This window comes from Balearica regulorum, chromosome 1, assembly GCF_011004875.1.
Source record: "Balearica regulorum gibbericeps isolate bBalReg1 chromosome 1, bBalReg1.pri, whole genome shotgun sequence".
NCBI lineage: Eukaryota > Metazoa > Chordata > Aves > Gruiformes > Gruidae > Balearica > Balearica regulorum.
Window position 1 is genome coordinate 55334574 of NC_046184.1, and position 21489 is coordinate 55356062.

The 21489-nt window shown below is 50.5% G+C and overlaps 1 protein-coding gene and 1 long non-coding RNA gene across 6 annotated transcripts; one reads left to right on the plus strand and one right to left on the minus strand.

Annotated features, from left to right (window-relative positions):
- Positions 1–225: 225 nt before the first annotated feature.
- On the minus strand, positions 226–9666 carry SERHL2 (serine hydrolase like 2). Of its 5 annotated transcripts, none has more exons than XM_075751118.1 (12): positions 9545–9666; positions 7888–8037; positions 7705–7818; positions 6563–6604; positions 5793–5812; positions 5516–5590; positions 4626–4735; positions 4273–4352; positions 3888–3922; positions 3028–3104; positions 1366–1459; positions 226–1040 (listed from the first exon to the last, which is right to left on the minus strand). In XM_075751118.1, the coding sequence occupies exons 2-12, from the start codon at positions 8033–8035 to the stop codon at positions 924–926; spliced, it is 912 nt and encodes a 303-aa protein (XP_075607233.1). In that variant the 5' UTR covers positions 8036–8037; positions 9545–9666; the 3' UTR covers positions 226–923. The 5 variants fall into 5 exon arrangements, with proteins under 5 accessions (XP_075607233.1, XP_075607213.1, XP_075607226.1 ...); XM_075751098.1 differs by having other exon boundaries at positions 7888–8122; positions 9545–9653; XM_075751111.1 differs by lacking the exon at positions 9545–9666 and adding an exon at positions 8503–8960.
- Positions 9295–13513, plus strand: LOC142601669 (uncharacterized). The gene is made up of 3 exons (XR_012835212.1): positions 9295–11095; positions 11170–11276; positions 13284–13513. It is a non-coding gene; the product is annotated as an uncharacterized LOC142601669 (long non-coding RNA).
- The last annotated feature ends 7976 nt before the right edge of the window (positions 13514–21489 follow it).

The following is a 21489-nucleotide window of genomic DNA, read 5'->3' on the forward strand; positions in this document are numbered from 1 at the left end:
ACTGCAAATGTGGCTTCCGTTGCATGGGGAGAGCACCAGGCCTGCTTGCTTCAGGTGGCTTTTTGTATCAATTTAACTAAGAGTCAGATGGATCCTTAATACACTGTTACCTAAAGCAGACTGCATGTAGAATTCACTGCCTCTGAAGATTGGCATTTGAGCTGCTCATATGAGCATCCCAAAAGAAAGGAGGTTCACTCTCCTGTACAGTCAAGAAGACAAGAGTTAACAGCAGATCAGTCTTTATTTAGATGGACAGCAATAATCTGCCAACTTTTCCATTATTAATAGTTCTCCTAGCTGCTTCATCTAGGGGATTAGTGACTCATTCCCTAAGAGTTCATTAAAATGGCCTTCTGTGCCCAGGTGAGCTCTTATTTAAGCTGATTTAAAAAGCAGCAACTCTCACAGTAGAACAGAGACAGAGGCCCTCTGAGCTCAGGCACCTGTGGAAGCAAGCAGAGGAGGACAACACTTCCCAGGATTAGACCTACTGAAAAAACCAGGGAGAGGCTGGTCACCCCACCCTCAGGGAGGAGGTGTGATGAGTCACCCATCTCTTGCAACATCACAGCTGGTGCTGCTGTTCCCACAGAGGATGCCCCTGCCTGTATTCGTGCTCCATTCCAGGGTGCAAGTTAGGAGCAAGCAAGGGGAAGGCTGCTCTGGGCAGCCATCACTGTAGTTGCAGAGCTGGAAGCGGAGGAAGGCTTCCTCTTCCCTTTGACAACCGAGATGATATTTTGCACAGCTCTCCTCCAGGGAACCACCGGCAGACCTGCTTCCACCCTGCACTGAGCTAACCTCAGGGAAGGGTATCATGAAACTGATGTTGGATGTGAAGTAGGAATGGTGACAATTCCTCCAGAGCCTGCTGCTTAGCTCCCTGTTCTCCTGGACTGCTGCAGCAGTGATCCTTCTTCCTAGAGCCTGGCTCTGGTGTTCTGTGCTGTCAGGAAGTTGCTGATGATCCCAGACACCACCTCGGGCTCATTCAGGTGCACAAAATGACTCCCAGGCACCTCTACTAGCTGGATGTGCTGGAGGGAGAGGACACAAGAAAACATAGACCAGGGAAGTGGTCCCTCAGGCAAGCTGTGCTTGCTGTGTGGCACTTGGGGGAGGCAGGACAGGCATGGGAGGACGAGGGAAGAGCTGGGTCCAGAGGGCAGTATTGACTTGGGACTTTGGCAGCAGGGGCAAAGTTGACTTCCCTGCCCACCCCCCCGCCCCGGTGTGCAGGCTGTGCTGTTGAGGACAAATCACCTTGTGGGAAGGTGTCCACCAAGGTGAGCTGCTCCCTAGCTGCTGCTCCCAGCTTGGTGACACATCAAATAGAGATACAAGGATGGAGTTTGCTCTCACCTCTTTGAGGGTAGACTCGAATGCCTCCCGCAGGGCTTTCACAAAGTGATTTCTGCTGTCTAGCTTGTGTGGTACCAAGAGTCCATCTTGTGCTCTGAAATGCAACAGTGAGGCTCAGTACAGCATGTAGTATGCCTCCGTTTGTCTGCATTTTTCCCATCTCCTTGGAAGGCAAGATGTGCAGGGCTCTGGCTACCTTGGCCAGTGTGGCACTCTAGGAAATGAGAGAGTGCTAGAAGTTGAGAAATGCTGTCCTAGGCAGAAGCAGTGTCTCCAAGATGGTGGGGCAATGGCCCCAACTGCTCTTTCCAAACTGCTTGTGAACAGCAGGATTGCAGGGTTACAGTCATACATGGTAGTCAGAGGAGCACTGCACAGCTTGACTAAGCAGATAGTGTCTATCATCAAACTATCTTTTTTAAACCTTGGTGACCGCCTAGTAGTATCAGAGTGGAGACTGGTTAAATATTATTCTCTCCCTGCCCCCCACCCCCCCCCCAGGCTGACTCCTTAACTGGTCTGAGTGCATTGTTCCCTGCCCCCACCCTGTCTTCTGCTCTTAACTTTTTCCTTCCAGGCAGCTTCTACATCTCCCCGCTGTGCCTTTCTCCACTCTGTGCTGCAGTTTTAAAGGGAGGTACCAAGGCAGTCTTCCTGGAGAAGCCAGCATTAGACCTCCTGCAGAGCTAAGATCATGCTGTCTCCTACCATGCTGCACGTGATGGGACAAGGTGACATCCCGGGTTCAAAGGCATGTACTCTGTAAGGCTTAGAGGACTTGTCCTCACCCTGATGTTGCATTTCTGGACAAGCAGGAAAATCCTTCAGCTCTTATGATTTCAACAGACCAGGGAAGCCAAAACTGCACCTCATTTCTCAACTTCTAGCACTCTCTCATGTCCTAGAGCACCACCCTGGCCAAGGTAGCCAGAGCCCTGCACATCTTGCCCTCCAAGGAAATGGGAAAAATGCAGAGGAGGACTGACAGCACTACCTATCCACCCAGACAGCTTAACAGCTTGTGGAGCTCTGTGCAAGCCACTGCCTACCCCCCCCCCCCCCCCCCGCAACAACAACCCCCTCCCTGCCCCAGGGACTGTAGGGGAGAGCTTGCAGGAGCTGGGTCAGCAGGTCACGGGCTCCAGGACCAGATGGAAGAGGTGGAGTCTGCTGTGGTTTCACGTGTTTGCTCAGGCAAGAGGTTTCAGGGTCTGAAGAAGGGAGCAGTCTGGGTTGCTGTGACTGGGGGGAGAGCCAGGCCAGGAGGAAAGCAAGTAGGAGTGGTGCTGTGGAGGGTCACGTGTTTGCCAGTATGGCCCCTCGCTGTAGGGCCAAGGGACAGAAAGTCATGGGGAGGACAGGGCAAGTCAGGCATTTCCTCAGTCAGCCTTGCACCAGGGAGGCCCAGCCTGAAAATGCAGCGCCAAGCCGGGAGGAGGATGTGCCAGCTGCTCTCTGCCTGCTCCAGGAACCTGCCCAGCTCAGGGCTGTGGAGGGGAACTGGGAAAAGTTTCTAACATGTGAGGCTGTACTGTTGTGCCAACTGGCCCGAAGGTCTGAGTGACCACTGCAGACAAGGGGGTAGCAGAGGACTCCTTTCTAACCTTCATCCCCCCTACCCAGAGCCACAGCGAGGGTTGGTTTGGCTTGTGCCTCACTCACACAATGATGAGAACGTGGTCCTGAATCTTCTGCAGAAGCTTCACGCACTGCTCCACTGTGAAGGACTCTCGACTCTGCTGCAGGTGCAAAGATAGAGTGGCAAAAGTCAAGGACAGCAGCTGGGGCAGAGAGTGTCCCTGACCCCCACTGTGCTACTGGCTCTGAAGGCAGAAGTGGCTGCGGCCCCAAAGCTGCTGTGCCGGGACACGACAGGCGGCCAGGCTGCACACAAGAGTAGCTGGCTCTGTAAAGGCTCCTCCTGTCCAGCTGTGCTTCAGGGCTGCCAACAACGCTGCCTGCTGGGATGCAGCACATATGGGAATGATCTCATAGCAGAGAAAAGCTTTAAAAATCCTTTTACTAAAAAGGAGACAGTACACTACTCTGGCTTTCATAGCCTGGCAGTAGCACAGGTGGAGGAGGCCCTACTTGCTCAAAAGTGGCACAAAGCTATCAAAATATCAAACATAAGGACTTTGTTCCACTCTCTCTCCCCTTCTTATACAGGTGTCCTGACAAAGAAGCTGACCTAGAGCATCCATCCATCTGCTGCCTGAAGAGTTATAACGGAAGGAAAATGTGGCCAGAAGGCCCTGGGGCAGAGGAACTGCTAAAAAAAAAAAAATCTGTAACATCTGTAACATTTTCCAGTGACTCTGTAAGCTGAGTCAGTTAATGATCAAGTGCAGGCTCTTTTAACAGCAGCATTTAAAAGAGATGTGGGAATTTGGGAAGCAGAAAGTAAACAGTTGGGTGGAGGCAGGGCCTGGGCTCAGTAAGCAGGCCTCCACTATCTCTGAGTTTTCTGTCAGCTCAGGGCTCAGAAGCAGCAGGGGCCACATCAGAAGAGCAATGCTCACCGTACGCACTCTCATGTCTCTGTTATACACCAGCCCTGGAATGAAAAAAACAAGAAAAGATTTTGATGTCTCGCAGGAGTTGCTCTCCTCCTCAGCTTTGGGGTCTGCCCATTTGAGACAAGAGGAATAGGATTATTTCAGATTTTTCCCTTTTTTTTTTTTTTTAATTTCCTTTCTTTAGCTGTTCTAGGATTTGAGCACCAACCCCAGTTGCTAGGAATGGAGAGCTCTGCCTCCAGACCTAATTGATCCCATTCAGGCTGTGTACATTTGTAGCTAGGGCATCCTGTACCCTGTGGAAGACAATGGGTGTTGGCACCGCTCCCTTCCCCACCCAGCATTGGCCCAGCACTGTAGTGAGCTCCGTCTCCAAGCAGCCCCTTACCAGCGGGTGTCTCAGTTGCTCCTCGCTGCAGTAGGATTGCCCCACCCTCCGCTGTCAGATGTCTGTTTGCTTCTAAAAGCCTGGGGGAGACATGGCAGAGAGATTGTTCTGCTGGAAAAGGGAGGAAGCGAAGCGAAAATGGCATGACAAGGTGACAGCAAGCTCTCGGGCTGCTTCAGAAAAGAGCAAGAAGCAGCAGCAGATTCTGGCAGCAGAAGCAAAAGGTCTCGCTGAGATTCCAGAGGACTTGAAAGGGGAAGTGCAGGGACAGTTTCCCCCTTCTGGTTCAAGCAGAAGTAACTTTGTCCAAGGTGAGGGCAGACAGCAAGTGAAGAGGGTAGATGGGAACCCACCTCTGCAATGCTGCTTCAGGGCTCCGTGCTTTGGGAGTTTGCTGCTTTGCCTCTAGACTCAGTAATCTGTCAATCACCATCCGTTTTGATTTCAGCCATGCCTCAGTGTCCTGAAACAAAGAGAGGTAGGGAACAGGAGTAACCCTTCTCTTCTGAATTGTTTTATCCCTTATTAGAGGGTAGAAGAGGGCATTTCATCCTTCAGCATCCCTCAGAACTGGTACCAGTTACAGACACCGTTCCATTTCTAGGCAAAAGGGAACAGCAATACTTAAAAGGCAAGGTCGGAACAGAAAGCTAAACACTGCTGTAAAGAACCTATTAACTTTTTACCCCTGCACTCTTTTCTACCCCTTCCTACCTCACTTTTGAGTTGAGGACAACTGTCCAAAAGGAAAAGGGAAACCTGGTATCTTTTGTCTCTCTGACCCTGGCTTCTGTCCCAACCAAAGCCCCAGCATCTGGTAGTGATGATGGCAGGTCAGGAATGTAGCTTTATGTCCTCCCAGAAGCAGAAAAAAGGAATCCACCAGTCTTGCACCCAGGTCACCCAACAAGCTGGTGGCAAAAAGACAACCTCAGCTGGCAGTTGCTTGGACAGAGGTTCCAGTTCCTTTTGTACGAGGGTATGGTGCGGACAAGTAAATTTCTGTGCTAAGGGACCACAGTATGTGGAGCACTACCAAGTATCCCCCAAAGGCCACCCTAAGCAGGGGCCTCAGACCATGCAACAAGGAACAGATCTATGCCTGCCAAAAGGAAGAGCACTGAGACTTGTGTGACCTGCCAGGAACTGGTCGGAACAAATGAGCAAAAGAAAATTTAAAAAAAAAATAAAAAATCTATTTTTTTATTTAAAAAAGGTAGGGGAAGGACACATGAAATCTAACCTCTGGAGCCAGCAGAAAGCCAAGATTTTCCAGCAGGATCAGCTTATCCACCATCTCAGGATAAAGGAAGCAGAACTGAGGAGAGATGAAACAATATGAGAGAAAGAGAAAAGCTGAGCACTGAGTGATATCTTCATCCTGCTACACTGGAGAGGAGGGGAGGGACTCTCCTCGCCTCAGATCCAAGTCCCACACAGTCTGTCCCTTCATTCCTCTTCCATTTGTTGCTCCAGCTGCAGAAATCACAAACCCCATGAAGAAAGGATGCTTTACTCACCATTCCTGCCACAGACCCACCTGCAAAGGAAAGAAGGGTGCTCAGTTGTGCACAGGACACCCCCCGGTAACAGGAATTCCCCTTCCCCACAGCAGGAGCTGCTTCAGAAGCAGAAACGCATGTTGTACCAAGGCACAAAGCCCCAGTTAGAGAGTAAAGCTCTTTCAGCAGGCAGGATGCAGGCTGTCCCAGCACAGCAGAGCTATTGGCCAGCTGGACTTCCCATCCTGCGCCATCTCCCTCTCAAGCAGCAAAGGCCAAGGAAGGTTTCCTAGTTAAAATGCTATGGTGTGCAGGTCCTGTGAGCTGTGGCCAGAGCAGCCCTGGGGAGCAAAACCCAAATCATGGCAAAACCTAATCACATCCCAAGAGCAAAGGGATAGAGCCTGGTTCCCCTTGGCAAGCTCCATGACCCACCAAGAAGGGCCCTGCTGTCCCCAGGCTTTGTGGCCTTGTGGGGACCAGGCAGGAAGGCCTGCTGCAAATTCCCCTGACATAGACCACCCCTCTTTGCCCCCCTGTTCCCTCCTAGGGTTGGGGGGGGGTATGTTGCTCTCCATAGCAAGTTACCACAGTTTGTACTAGAGGGTCTTGAAAGCAGAGGCATTTTTCAACAAGGACACAGATTTTTTTAATCACTCAAGCAAGAACCTGGTACTTGATACAATGTAATAAATATTCCAACCCAGCTCCTAGCAGCATGTCTTTAAGTTAATTATCTATTTCTACTTCCACGAATCTCACAGCTTACAAGGACAAGAGCCACTTACCCATACTGTGACCCATCAGGGTGAACCGTCTCCACTGCAAAGCTAAGTGGCAACAGACAAAAACAGTGCTGCATTAGAAACCAGAGCAGCAGCTTCTTGCTGCTTCTCCACCAACATGGGCCCCTTCTCCTGGGAGGGCTTTTGCACTGCTTAATTTGCTTCCTAATCCAGAAATGAGGTGGCTAAGTAGGCCAATTTTAAAGAAAAAGAGCATCCACCACCTCGTTTCCTTGGTAGTTAAGTCACACAGCTCTCAAGCCCTCTCTGTATGGCAAACTCAGTAAATTCTCATTCATTGCCAGACACAAGACTGGCAAGAAGCAAAGGAGCCCAGCTGGGCAGCATCTGCTCGAAGAAAGAGACCTTGACAGAGCATCCTGCTGCAGGGCATTCTGCAAGAGCCATGAGGACAGAGAGCCAGGTCCACTGCCTTGAGGAAAGTATGCTTATTCCAAGTGAAAGCTCTCTGCACATTTAGCACATCAGGCTCTTCAGCCCATTTTTAGGGCACTCCAAGAGGATTATGGGAAAATACTGCTTCATCAGGGCTGCCCGTCTGAAATATACCTCACCGAAAGACGTGTTTTACTCTCTGGCATGTCAAAGAACTTCTAGAGGTTCTTTGTATACTGAATGAGGGATGCAAAACTGCACATGCAACAGCCTCCCCCAAGATCAGCGTACAGATGGCGAGTTAGATCAAGAGTTATTAGAAGCCCAAGACACCTTGGCTTTCAGATTTCTTTGTGTGATACTAAAGCAAGCAGCAAGCTGCCATCAGGGAGAACCAGAAGAGTAAATCCCCAACTTACACCTAACACTGGTTAGAGGTCACTGGTGGCTTACAAAAAGTCAGTCTGGCAAAACTATTTCTTCACATCCACCACTTTGCCACTACTGCTTTTTAGTATAGAAACACTTGCTTCCCAGGGATTAGTGTTTCTTCCTCTCAGAAAATAGTGATAAAGAGGGATGCTTATTCAGTCTGAGGTCACAAAGCACCAGCTAACGTCAGGCTGGGAAGAAGCAGAGGGAACTGACCCCTCTCCTGGCAAGAAATGCTGCCTGCTTGTTCCAAGGAGCAGGAACAGCATAGCACCCCCTGCACAAAGATCCCCTCAAGGATCCCTTTACCTACCCACCTGCTGCCACCCGGCGCACGTCGCTTACGTAATCCAGAAAATGGTAGGGGGAGCCTGCAGGTCGGTGGGATGACAAGCCATGGCCAGAAAAATCCATTGCCACATAATAGCAATCTGAAAGGGAGAGACTATCACATGTGCAGTCCTGCAACAAGAAGAACCATCTTAATGAGCCAGACCTACCTCTGGGGAGCAATGGAATGAGCTTGTCAAAGGTGTTGGCATTGTCCAGCCAGCCATGCAAGCACAGCACCGGGTGTCCTTCCGAGGGTCCCCAGGCTTTGGCTGCCACGTGGCCCCAGGGCACAGGGAACTTCAACTCTGAGAACATGCCTAAAATAGAGTGCTCACAAGTGATATCCCTGGAGAGCTACGTGCTCGGAGTAGGTCCCAGGGATCTTGTTAATGGCCCAGAGCTCTGAAAAGAGTAATACAGGTCTTTAGTAACTCACTAGCCTCCTGTGGTCTTAATTAGCAGCTTGCTGATTTATAGCTCCCCATTTAACATCCCAAGCTGCTGTCCCTGCCTGTTTGGGGAATCCGCCTCCCAGCACGTACTAGCAACGCTCCTCAGAAGAAACAAGCTTTCCCTACACAGGAGAAGAAAGCCTCCTCTCTGTGGCTCCGCAGCAGCTGCAACCCAACCAGAAGGCACAGGAGATCTGGCAAGAGGGAACCCCGCAGAATTCCCCCAGCTAGCTGCACTCAGCCAGGCACCTGTCCTGGACCAAAAAGACAATTTTGGGAATAAGGATGCTGCCTCCAGTACTAGACTGTTACCACCTTCTTCTCTTTTACCTTGGTACTTCTCCTCTTTCACACCATCAGTTGGCACCTTAGAGAGAACAGCTGGCTATATGCCACACAGCAGGTCACTGGAGCCACCTTCCCATGCATCCCTCAGCGCCAGGGACCCTGCATGGCATACAGGTCCACAACCTGCCAGGCACCTGCTCAATCTCAAACCTGTCTCATCACTGCCAATCTGCCTGGCAATCACTGAGCTACATCTGACCCTTACTCAACCCCAGGCTCCTGAGTGAAACCCCCAGTACTACCTAGCCTCTAGGGATCTTCCAGGGGTGGTTTTAATATCTCCCTGTTACCCTCAAGCCCTTCTGACCCAAGAGGCACCTCATGGGCTGCCTGACCTCCCCAGCCCCAAGTCTCTTATGCTATATCCCCTTCCCAGTGACTTGTCTCAGGTCTGTGCTCCCTTAAATGCTATGCTGACACCCCACAACAATTAAATCACTCTACAGCAAGTCCCTCCTGAGCCCACACAAACCTCTGTAAGGGGCAGGCTGAGAGCTGCTGTCAGGGCCCTGAGAGCACTTACAGGCCCTAATAGTCCCAATTAGCCATCCCTGGGGCCTTCCCTACATCTTTCCCTCCTGCCCATGAGCCTATTTAAGCTCAGCCCAGGACCAGGCCCCCAGTGCTGCAGGAGTGCTGGTCTCCAGCAGCGATGGCCTGGCCCCAGGGATGCGGCCCTGCCTGCTGATCATGGGGCTGCGTTGGATGCCAGCTGCATTTGCCGGGCCTGATCCTGAGCACCGCAGGCTGACTTCCTGGTGTGACCGTGGAACTGCCTGATGACCTGGGATCCTGGCAGAGCCTGATTGCCCTCCCTAGGCCCAGCGGGGCTCCAGGACAGGGGCCTCCCCAGGCGGGCAGGAAGGGCCACTACACCCGGAGCTTTGCCTCAGGGCGCCCTGGGGCTGAAGGGCTGCCCGGGGACCGACCACCCTCCGGTACTGAAAGCGGCCCCCGGAGCACCGCGGCGGTTGGCAGCCGCCCCGCTCCCCGCGCCGCCCGCCGCGCCCCGGCCCCCTCCTACCGCTCTCTCTGCCCGGTACGGTGGAGTAAGGCAGTGGCAGGAGGACTCGGCCCGGCGGCGGGGCGGGCCGGTATGGCTGCACCGCCCTCCTCCCCGCCTCCCCGGGGAGCTCCGGGCCTCAGCCTCCTGCAGCTCCGCCGGCCCGGGGCCGCCACGGTCCGAGAGAGGTGGCGGTGCTGCCATCTTCGTACTCCCTCATCACCTCACGGCTCTGGGGGTCCGGCTGGGAAATGGGGTGGGGGTACAACAGCGCAGCCCTCTCTGGGGAGCATTTCCCCATTCCCTACCCTTGGCCCTACAGCGATGGGCCATCCTGGCAAACACACAACCCTCCACAGCACCACTCCTACTTGCTTTCCTCTTGGCCTGGCTCTTCCCCCAGTCACAGCAACCCAGCCTGCTCCCTTTCGCCAGACCCCAAACCTTCTTGCCTGAGCAAACACGTGAAACCACAGCAGCCTTCGCTTCCTCCAGCTGGTCTTAGAGCCCCTGGCCTGCTGACCCAGCTCCTGCAAGCTGCCCCTGGGAGCCTGGGGCAGGGAGGAGCAGTGGGGAGGTAGCAGGTGCTTTCTGCTGAGCCTGTGTTTGGCTGGGGCTCAGTAAGAGTAACGAGGAGTTAATGATGGGCATGGGGTCTGAAGCTGCAATCAAGCTACTGGGCATGATAGGGACCTGTGAGGAGTTGCAGTCATGGCTGCATCCTTGACTACCTCTAGAAGAGACATTACTGACAATGGAAACTGCCTGTGCTGCAGTGACACAGCATGAGATGTTTTAACTGTGACCCAAGAGCATCGTAGCAACATCAAACAGGCTCAGTGCTTGACACCAGTGCTGAACTTCTGTCTCTCTCTGATGGAGAAACTTCTGAAAATGCTTGCTGGAATCGTGTTGCTCCAGGCATGAGAGTCACTCTCCCATACTGTGACCCATCGCAGTGAACTGACTCTACTGCGGGGCCGAGCTGTGGCAGATAAACAGCAGACAGCGCTGTCTTAGCCGCTCTGCTCCTCTCCTGCAAAAATGGACCCCTCTAGGCCAGAGATGTTGCTAGACAGTTTTCCTCATTAGTTGCCCAGAAAGGGGGTGGCTGCATAGACCAGGCTTGGAAAAGTCAATACCCAAGTATGGCTGGGAATACTGCTTGCCGGTGCCTCATATTCCCTCCAGCTTAATGCAGACCACAACTTCAGTCAAGGACTCAGCAGTCAAATGAAGCAAAGTCAAACCGTGCTGTGAGCAGTGGGATGCCTTGCGGGAACAGTTGGAGAGAGAAGAATGAATGTCTGTTCTTAGGGAGTCATTTTTCTATTGGTAATTGAAAACTCTGCTCAGTTCAGCGCATCGGTCTCCTAGATTACACAATACATTTTCAGAACAGCCTGCAAAGCTTGAAAGAAACCAGCATAGAACCTTACAGCTCTGTTTCTCCTGCCTAGCTCAAACTCATCCTGGCAAAATAGGCTCTGCACCACAGCAGTTGAAAGGTAGCCTTGAGGACCCATCACTGAGAAGAAAGGAGAGCTATGCAGCTCACAATCTCCCCTCCAGGTGAGCCATTAGAAAGGAAATCAGAACATGAATTCTTACAGGTTTGGAAAATCCAATGCATTGTTTTTTCTTAGGCTTCCATGGAGGAGGAACAGGAAAGCAGACCAGAAGCACTGGGGACTCATGCAGAGGGAGAGGGGCCACAGTACCATCTACAGCTTCTTACCTACAACTGTCAGAGGTAGGTGTCTGATTATAAAAGGTGAAAAGCAAGAGATGGTTTGGCAGAACAGATTCGTAAAATGCACTCAATCAATCGCTGCTGCTGCTATTAAGGAGGCCAGGGCCTTCCTGTGAATTGCTGGTGTTTTTTCACGACAAGCCACCAGAAAGGAATGTAATTGTTAGGTTGTGGCTGCTACGCTTGTGGTTCTTCTGTCTATGGCATGGCTCTTGAGGAAGGGGGCCCTGTGTCAGGAGCAGGAGTGACAAGTACCCCTTGCACAAACCTTTGTGGTTGGTGGGACAATGGGCCATGGCCAGGAAATTCCATTGCCACTTAACTGCAATCTGAAAAGGAGAGAGCATCAGGCGTGCAGACCTGAAGCATGACACACAGCCCATCCTTGTGAGCCAGACACATTTCTGGAGAGCAGTGGAATGATCCCATTGAAGGGGGTTGCATTGTCCAGCCAGCCCTGCAAGCACAGCACAGAGTATCTGTCCCCTTCATGGTCCCCAGGCCTTGGCTGCCACGTGTTCCTGGGTCATGGAGAACTTCACTTCTGAGAACTTGTACCTACTAGCAACATCCTCTGAGTGCTACATGCTGAGAGCTGGTCCCAGGGAGCTTGTTAACAGCCTAGAGCTCTGGACAGAGCTTGTAAGTAGGTGGTAGTTACCAAAGCAGCCCTGACCTCTGCCTAATACCAGTGTTCAGGCACAAGCCTTGTTTGGGATAACCCTGGGATCCTGCTGTGAATGCTTGCCCTGGTGGTATGTGCATCACCACTCACAGGTCTTGGATCCTCTTTCCCACCGCCTTGGGCCCTCCCCCCTACTCCATCAGTCAGTAGGATCTGGGCTCTCTTTGCTTTGAGTTACAGAGATGACCTCTGGGGCTTGCGTGGGAAGAATGTGTTCTCCAGTGAATTCTGAGTCCTGTGACTTGCATCCCAAGTCACTTCTGGTAGGCAGTTCCATCAGCAGGCACCTCCTGGGAAAGGAAAAATTCCTCACAGAAATCATCAGCAACAGGTGATGTGGGATAGAGCCCCAAGTGGAGAAGGTTGCACTGGGATACAGCCCTGGACTCTCCCTCAGCAGTAGAACTGTAATCCTATTAGCCAAAGCCAGATTGTTGAGATCTTCTCCAGGTCCCTCATGTCTTCTCTAGCAATGCTACTTACCCCTCTGAAAGAGCAGCTCAGCATCTTACAAGACTGCGTATCTGCCCTCCGCACCGCCTGGCAAACCACCCCCCAGCAGGAGGGCCCTATGCAGGATGCATGGCAAAATGTGGATGGCTTACAGAATTAATTTTGCTGCATTTACTTGGAAGAAGTGCTGCAGGCTCCTGCAGTGGAATTGCTGCCTGCAGAGGACCAGATTAGATTCCACCTGGCAAGGTGCTGGGTTGTTGGCTGGGCTGTACTGGGCTGGTGGTGAGAAAGGCTGGTTTTGCTGCCTGGGAGTTAGGGAGTTAGTTTGAGATATCCCGCGTACGTAGCAAAGGATACTTTAACCTCTGTGTCCCTGCAAAGGAGAAGGGGACTTGCAAGGGTGAACACTGGGAACATGAAGCTGTTATGCTCCACTGACTTGGAACAGCATTGATCAGTTTGTGCTAGCTGCAGATCTGGGGAGGAAACTTTAAGTACAGCAGATTGATTGCTACCAAGGGACAAATTCCCCATAGATGGTTGGATTCGAGCACTAAAGTACTGACATATTGATCTATTTATGGTGATTTATTAGTAATAGCTCTGCACCCCAAACTCTTGTGCAGTTATATAAGTAAGAAAGCATGCTATTGCTAGCTTATTTTATTTTTTTCAGAGGTTATATAGGGGATATAGCTTTATGTAAAGTCCCGCATTGTAAGCATATGCTACAAGCTATAGTGTTGTGCTGGATTTGGCTGGGATAGAGTTAATTTTCTTCATAGTAGCTAGTATGGGGCTGTGTTTTGGATCTGTGCTGAAAACAGTGTTGATAATACAGAGATGTTTTCCTTACTGCTGAGCAGTGCTTACACAGAGCCAAGGCCTTTTCTGCTTCTCACCCCACCCCGCTAGCGAGTAGCTGGGGGTGCACAAGACATTGGGAGGGGACACAGCTGGGACAGCTGACCCCAATTGACCAAAGGGCTATCCCATACCATATGACATCATGCTCAGCATATAAAGATGGGGGAAGAAGAAGGAGGAAGGGGGGGACATCTGGAGTGATGCCATTTGTCCTCCTAAGTAATGGTTACCCGTGATGGAGCCTTGCTTTCCTGGAGGTGGCTGAACACTTGCCTGCCCATGGGAAGTAGGGAATAAATTCCTTGTTTTGTTTTGCTTTGCTTGTGTGCACGGCTTTTGCTTTACCTATTAAATTGTCTTTATCTCAACTCATGAGTTTTCTCACTTTTACTCTTCTGATTCTCTCCCCCATCCCACCGGGGGGCGGGTGGAGAGTGAGCAAGTGGCTACATGGTGCTTAGCTGCTGGCTGGGGTTAAACCACAACAAGTGGACAGGAACATAAAAGTGATCACAGGGCAAAATGTATCATGTAACCAGGCCCAGCATGCTGGGTCCCAGCCTTTGGGTTTGTGGGCAACAGGCAGGTCTGGGGTGCTGTCAGGTACCGCAGAGAGTTCCTGCTCTGGGACAGGGACCAGCTCCTTCCCTGCTCCAGCAGCCCAGAGCAGGGGAAGGATCCCTGCAAGGAGACAAGGGAAATCTGGTGAATGCAGAGCTGTTGGTGTTGGGTGCGGGCACTGCTTGGGCAGCCCACAGTGGGGCTGGGGGGAGCAGAGAGGCACTTAATGACCACAGGGCAGCCCCCACCTCTCCAGTGCATAGATCCCTAATGGGTCTTCTGCCCTTTGTCATGCACACTGCTTGATATTCCCCTGTGTGAGGAAAGCTGCCCTCTCACCCCTGTCCTCTGCACAAGGTTGTGGAGGTGAGGACCTCATGCCCTAATTTGACATATTCTGGAAGGAGAACAGGGCTTAGGAGAAGGAGAGGCCTCAATGAGGGACTGAACCACAGATCTGCACCCTGCAGACATTTCCCAGTTGGCATCTCCCTCCCTTGAGCTCTATCCACTAACCTTGCTTGCCTTGGAGATGATCCCAGGGAGTCACAAGGGTTTAAATGAGCTGCCCATGTGGGAGGAGTTGAGGTAGGATATGAACATCCTGCAGTGTAAGAGGTTCTGCCAGCCTGGGCTTGGCTTTACAGCAGCAGACTCATCCAGGTGCCTTGTGTGGTGTACTTTTCCTTTGGTTTTCCTTAATTTCGTGTTGAATTTCACCGATGCGAATGAGTTTCTGAGGACTGAAATAGCTGCTGATGTATTAAGCTCAAAAAAATGCTGTGATGGCTTAAGCTGGTTTCTATTCCCTTGCTCCAGGCAAGTGCCTTTTGTGCTCCATGTCCCAGAGCTCTCCAACCCTGCAGAAGGTGGGAGAGACAAATAGATGCTGGCTCTTTACCCACCACAGTCTGGAGCCAATGTGATAGTTAAAATGGAAATCTTTGTTTAAGTTAGTTTAAATGGAAATCTTTGTTTAAGTTAATAAGCTAAGCTATGAGTGGTTGAAAAAGTGGTGTGCATCTGCTCCAGGGATTAACCTGCAGCAGAATTTGGATAGTGGAGCTGCTGGAGTGTTAAATCATCCCCACATGAACCACCGCCGTTCAGCTGGAAGCAGCCCCAGGCACACACCATGCATCAGCTGCAGGTGGTGCATATTTGTATCACTTTATTTGCAACTAATGAAATAGCTAGAAACATTTATTGCGTATAAATTATATATGAACGCCCATCATACAAATAAACTCTTTCCTGTCTCAGCTTTCCATTTCCTCCTTAATAAGAAAGTATTTTATATTTGGGACAGATTCAGGAGTCTCTGCTGGTTCCCATCCCCTGGGTCTGTTTTGGTTAACTAGTGAGGCGAGCAACTCTCCAGGTCTCTACAAAACCCATACACACCTTTAGAGTAAGCACCTATTTTAATGTATGAAGCAGCAGGGGAAGGACAGGAGTTTCTCTCTAGCTCTTGTCTAGACTTAACCATCACTTGGAAAATCTGGCAAATTCCCCATAGGCTGAGACAAAATAATAGCAAAAAACAGAAGTAATCTGATACTTGTAATTACAGGCTTACCAGCTCCTTATTGACCTCAGACAGAATAAGGAAATAGCACATACAAGGATCGTTTAAAAACAAGGGAAGAGATCTAGTTAATGCCAAGTCTCATGCGTTTACAGAAAAGAATCCATAAAACTGCTCAGTGACTTTTGGAGATGTTATACATTTGGGATATGGATTTGGCTGATAAATGTAAAAGCTGTTGACCTAATAGGGCTCCAGCGAGGCATTTGATACAGTCTTACACTGTGTTTTGATTTTTAAAAAACTGGAATGATACCAAATTAACAAATTTTGTAGTAATTGGATTGAAGCTAGCAAGTATGAAAATGTGAAAGTTGGTACAAGCACATAATGTGTGGTTTTGAAACAGCCCAATGGTAAGTTTCTCAACATGGGCCACGCTTGTCTGGCAGCTCTGTCTGTGGAAGAAGTGATGTTGGTAAAGGCTTGACTCATGGTGTAGGAGCAGCTGAACATGAGCTCCCAGCGCAACGCTGCAGTCAGAAAGGCTAATTCCATCCTCAGATGTATAAGCAGGGAATGCAGAGCAGGTGTAATGATATTATATTGCAGAGGATTATATTGTGTCTGCTAATTCCATGGATGTGATTACTGGTGTGAAAGAATTCCCAGTTTTGACATCTGCAATTGAAGGAGGACGTTAACAAGTTGGAGAGGCTTCTTGCAAGAGCTCTAAGGCCTGTTAAAGGGTTGGAAGACATGGAGGAGGAGTGCTCAGGACTGGTATGATCAAAGCCTAAATATACCTACGTAGAGTTAAATTTTTGCCCCGCTAATTGCTGCTCTGCCCAACAATGGTACTAGAAAAAACAGTCTAGAAATGAGGTATACATTTTATCATGGAGAAAGTAGTTAAATACTTGAGCGGTTTACTTACGGTGGTGGCAGCTTCCCAACCATTGGCAGTTTTTGAATTAAGACGGGATGTTTAACAAAACAACAATGATTAATGTGACAGAGTCCTTTGTACTGTGATCATCAGGAGAGCAGACTGGTCTGAAAATTCATCTAGTGCAACAGACACCGCTGTCAGATGGTACCAGCCTGCAGCGCTTCTGCTAGAACCACTCCCAAAATTATAGCCTGTAGCTATACTCCTTCTTGCCTTCTACATTGTTTTTCTTCATTTAGAGGCTCAGCTTCCTCAGCTGAGGAAGCCCCTGCTTCTAGGTCCAGCAGTGACTTAGGACCTTTCTGCTACAGGCTCTGTGTCTTGGATCACTCCCTGTGCTCCTTCAGGATGGCCTCTCGCAGCTGGTTTTCTTTGCTTTGGGAAAAACCCTGAAACAGGTGGGCATAGGTCAGAAGTCCGTGCCTGTCTTTTGTGAGTGGGATTCAGCATCACCTTCTGTCTCGGTGTGGGGGAACAAATCTGGGGAAGCATGTGCAGGGCCGAGGTGTGGGGGAACAAATCTGGGGAAGCATGTGCAGGGCCGAGGCTCCATGTTCCAGGCGAAGGATTCCTCCACTTTTGGACAGCACTCCAGGAACACATCCTGGAAATGTGGGATTACAGGGAGAAGCAATAGGCCTCAGAGACAGAATGAAATCCTTAACTGAGCTTCTCCCTCCATGTCTGGTGAGCAGCAACGTTAGGAGGAATTAGCTGAGGTGGTCACGGATTTAGGGGGCCACAGAGCCCCAGGGAGCTCACACCTGAGTCCATTGGTGCAGTGGGCTGGTACCTCCTTTCCCCTGTCCCGAATCGTCCTCTCTTAACTGGTCTACGATGTTTGGCATATAGACCAGATTCAGAGGCAAGGGAGCAGTTTGCTATACAGTTGTAAAACAATGTTTGTTTTCTCTGCAGCTACTTAAATCTGACCTAAATACATTCTAGGCTATGCAGCCTGGTGCTTTCTTTGAAAACCTAGGATGTCACTAACTGCTGGGTCTTCCTCCCTCAAATGAACCAGGGGCATGTACAGAGCCATAACTGCACTGGCAACGAGCAGGAACTGCCCTCCCTTTTTTTTCCCTCCTCTGTTTTTGGAGTTTGGCAATAATAAACATACAACGAGTTGCTACAGTTGTGTCCTCAGAGAAATAACTGCACGTATTATAAAACCTCAAATTTTATTCTCAGCTTTTTGGGCCAACAGGATTGCGGGGAAAGGAGCTGGTTGTGCCCACCTGCCCTGCTTTGCACGGGGAATCCCGTTCCTGGAAACAGCAGCCTGAACAGCCACCAGGAAAGCATCCCACCGTCCCACTGGGCTGCCTCTGTACCCTGCAGCAGCCGCCCCGCGATGCCCAGCCTCCCGATGGAAACCGCTGCACTTGGGCTCAGCAGCGCGCCGGCTCACTTGGCTTCCCAGCTTTGCCTCCCAACTTTGCTGTCTGCAAGCACGTCAGCTTGCACGTTGCCTGTCAGTACTGGGAGAACCGGCCCATGTTTCCCGCTGTTCGTGAGCCTCAGGCCCAGCCAAGGAGCGTGCAGGAGCCCTGTGCTGGGCTGGCAGTGCAGGCTGAAGCCCACAGGCACAGTGTCCGCTACGGCTGTGGGGGAAAGCCAGAACAGCAGAGGGTGTTGCAGACTGGAATGAATGCACATAGGCAGCAGCGTGCGGGGTGCCCCTTGCACTAGTTATGGTGCCTGACTCTCGAGCTTGCTGCCCTCGCTGAGTGCTCCTGCCTGCTGCAGCACAGAGCATTGCTGGGTATGGGAGCGCACCAGCTCTGTGCTGGAGGTTGGCAGCCTGCAAGCAGCGGTGCATGGCTCCCCGCAGCCGTGCTAGGTCACTCCACTCTGGGCAGCCCCGGTACCTTTGCTTTCCTGGAAAGCAGTTTCTCTTCGTTACTGAGAAAAGCCCTGCTCTCAGAGGGGAAGGAGGGGCCTGGCCACCGCTTCACTCAAAGGGGCCACTACTTGTGCTAATTTTTCTCCTAAGAGTCGAACTAATACAGCCTCCGCTTGCTGTAAACCACAGAAAGGTGTTTTTGTTTGGGTTTTTTTTTCTGGGGGGATGGGAGGAAGGGGGCTGGGGGATTTTTGTGTGTTGGTTTTGACCTCCTGGCTTTCTCTTTTTGTGGTGGTGGTTTTTTTTTTTTTTCCTTCTTAATACTTCCCTGTGAGTATCTCCTAATATGAGACTTTTATAAAGTTTTGAGAGGGACCACCTAGAAAGGGGAGGAAGGGTCAAAAGGTAAAACCATCTAGGACTGTGTGGAGACTGGTTTGCTGGCTGAACGGCAAAGCAGTGCTGACACATCTAACGTGTTCACCCATCTTCCCACCCCCATGCCCTCTAGGTTCTTCTCCGTTTGCTTTTCTGGACCTCCCTTTCTTTCTTCCGCAGATTTTCAGCGCCTCATTCCCTCCACCTCAGTTTTTCCCTGACCATATTACTTTCTCCATTCCTCAAGGGCAATGCATGCCTTTTGCTTTCCCAGAAAACCATCTTTATTCAGCAGTTTGCAGTGACCTGCCCCAAAATAGCTTTGTTCTTCCTACACCTCCTGAAGTGACAGGGGCAAATGAGCTTGTGGCTCTTTCTACCTCGTGCAGACTGTAAGGAATCCGCACACTGACAAAGAGCAAAGCTCTTAGGGTGTTACTTGCTCTTGGGCTGTTGGATATCAACATCTCTGAACTTACCAAAGACTTGAAGATTGCTGAAGAACAAGCAGAGAGATGCCACAAAGCAGAACTATGATCCAAAGGTAGAATGAACTCAGACCTACTGCCCTCAGCAGCTGGACTTCAGACAAAACTCTCTGGAAATGGTACATTCCATCAGCAGCTCTATCAGTTAATACTTTCATGTTTCGTGTTTTTAGAAGTTTTAGTGTCAGGCATAGTGAGGGTATACATATCCTTAGGCAGAGGAAAAAAAGAGGGGTAGGATAAAACTTGTAAATCATATGAACAAATCCTGGCCCCTTCTCAGGATCTGTTCCTCTCCACGGTGTCATCAGCACCCTGGGCATCTCAGAAACCCTGTCTTCAGGATGGATCCAGCTTTCTCCAGAGATGCATCAGTGGGCAGTGTTCAATGTGGGTTGCTCATGGCAGGACCATTAGCCTGCATCCTCACTGTCATTACACAGAGCCTTTCAGGCAGGTATCCATGCGCTGAAACCAGTTGGGGAAAAAAAGCATCAGTCCAGCAGTGAGAGTGTGGGGAGTCTCTTGGTTCTAGGGAATATGCTTGTTTCTTTTTTTTCTTAAGAAAACTCACTTAAAGGCAGGGTTTGTTTTCCACCTTAAACACATCCAGGCTTGGTTTCAGACTAAGAGGGAAGAAATGCGGCACTTGCGAAGCTGGTGCTTGAGCATGGTTTGCTTGATGTCTCCTCCTTTGTGTCACAGGACACAAAGCTACTTCAGCATCCTTGTGTTTTCCACCTCTAATGAAGCCATCTCAGAGGTACCTCAATCCTGAACACGTTTTGGTTCTTGTGAGTCAAGTCTGAGCTTTGGAAAATTGTGGTCAATGGTGCCATCGTGACATGTCTCGCCAGCTTTTATTGCTGAAGAGGATTGCAGCAATACACTTCAGCTGTAACTACTGCAAGGTCATGGTTTCAGGTGGGTGAGAGACAGAACAGCAAGACTCACAATCTCCAAGCAGTGAGGTGGGTTGTTACTTTTCATGGGCGAAGACGGAGAGGAAGAATAAAAGGCAGAATTAGACTGGTCCAATTAATGTTGAGGCAAGGTGGCTGCAAGAGTCTATGAAGTCACCCAATAAATGCTATAAATATCCACAGAGGGAAACGGACTCCCTACTAGGCAACTGTAAAGCAAACCACAGGATATTTTTGAAGCTGCCATCCAAAAATACAAAGAAAAGTGTGACAAGCCTACTTATAAACCAAAAATGGAACAGATGAGCACTTCGTCTCTGCTGTGATTTAGGGCTTCTGCAGCAGGTCCTCCCACTGAAGCCTTCATGAAAAAGAATTAAGCACTTTGCCCAGATTCTTATGGAAGTTCAGAAATTCTTCTGTGGTCAGCAGTATCTTCATGCTTGGTTGAAACTAAAAAACAAGGACTAATGTCTCAGTACTCAGTGGAACTTCTGGCAAGGCTGTAAGGTAGATTCAGTGGTGTGTTTCTGACTGCTTCGTGCTCCCTAGCAATGCAAAGCAGCTGTAAAACTCAAGTCAGCTGCTCAACCCGCACTTAGAGCTGCTTTGCATCACTAGACTGGTGCAGAGCAGGCAGAGCACGTCTGCGTTCAGTGTTTGCATGCAGCTTTTTCAACAGGACAATTCACCTGGCATATACGCACCAGGGAATGCATGCAGCAGTCTCGACGGGATCTGGAGAAAGTATATAGGTGAATGGGAGCTCCAGTGGTGTAATCAAGTCATAGCTTAATTGCAGGCTAGGCCTTTAGCAACTGTGGGGTTTGTACAGAATTCCAAAGTTGATCTTTTCTCCTATTACATCTATTCTCTTTGAGCAGTAATATGCTTACAGTATGCACCATGTGGTGCACTATTTATATTTTACATCATCAAATTTTTGCGCGTTTTCACACTTTTTCCATGATTTCCAGTATTTTCATTCATCTCACCAAACAACAGCACGCGTTTTTAGGCACGCTCCCTAACCGTGCATTACACTACCACACACGCTATGCTGCCAGGGTGCCCGGTGCCCTTCTGGGGGCTCCTGCTGTGCCCCAGAGGAGCTGGGGGAAATCTGACAGTGAAGGTAAAGGCCGGGACAGCCTCCCCATTTTCCGCTGGTGTAAAGGGCCCTCGTTTGCTAGCTCTGCTGCCCGGGCCCTGTGCATAGCCCCTCGCCCCGGCGTTTCATCACCCCGATGTCCCAGCCCTGGGCGTGACCCCACACCGCGGTGTTTCAGAGTTCTGCGACCCCAGCCCTGGGCATAGCACCCCCTCCCCGGTTCTTGCGATCTCCGATGTTGGAGAGCAGCAGACGGTAACTGAGAGGAAGGGCAGAGCCCCGGTCCCCCGCTGCCGCCGTCGGGGATCGCCGCCGCCACTCCCCCGGGGCGATGCATGGCTCCGGCGGGTCCCGGGGGGCAGTGGATGCTGCGGTGCCGTCCTAGTGGGGTTCCTCTGCCTGTCTATAGCGGAGG

Excerpts from the sequence above, each read along its gene's own strand:
- SERHL2 (XM_075751118.1), bottom strand. The coding sequence starts at position 8,035 with ATGTTCTCAGAGTTGAAGTTCCCTGTGCCCTGGGGCCACGTGGCAGCC. Across the intron at positions 3,923-4,272 it reads AGCAACTGAGACACCCGCTG|GGCTGGTGTATAACAGAGAC; the intron begins GTAAGGGGCTGC and ends TTTTCATTCCAG. Across the intron at positions 3,105-3,887 it reads GAGACATGAGAGTGCGTACG|CAGAGTCGAGAGTCCTTCAC; the intron begins GTGAGCATTGCT and ends TTGCACCTGCAG.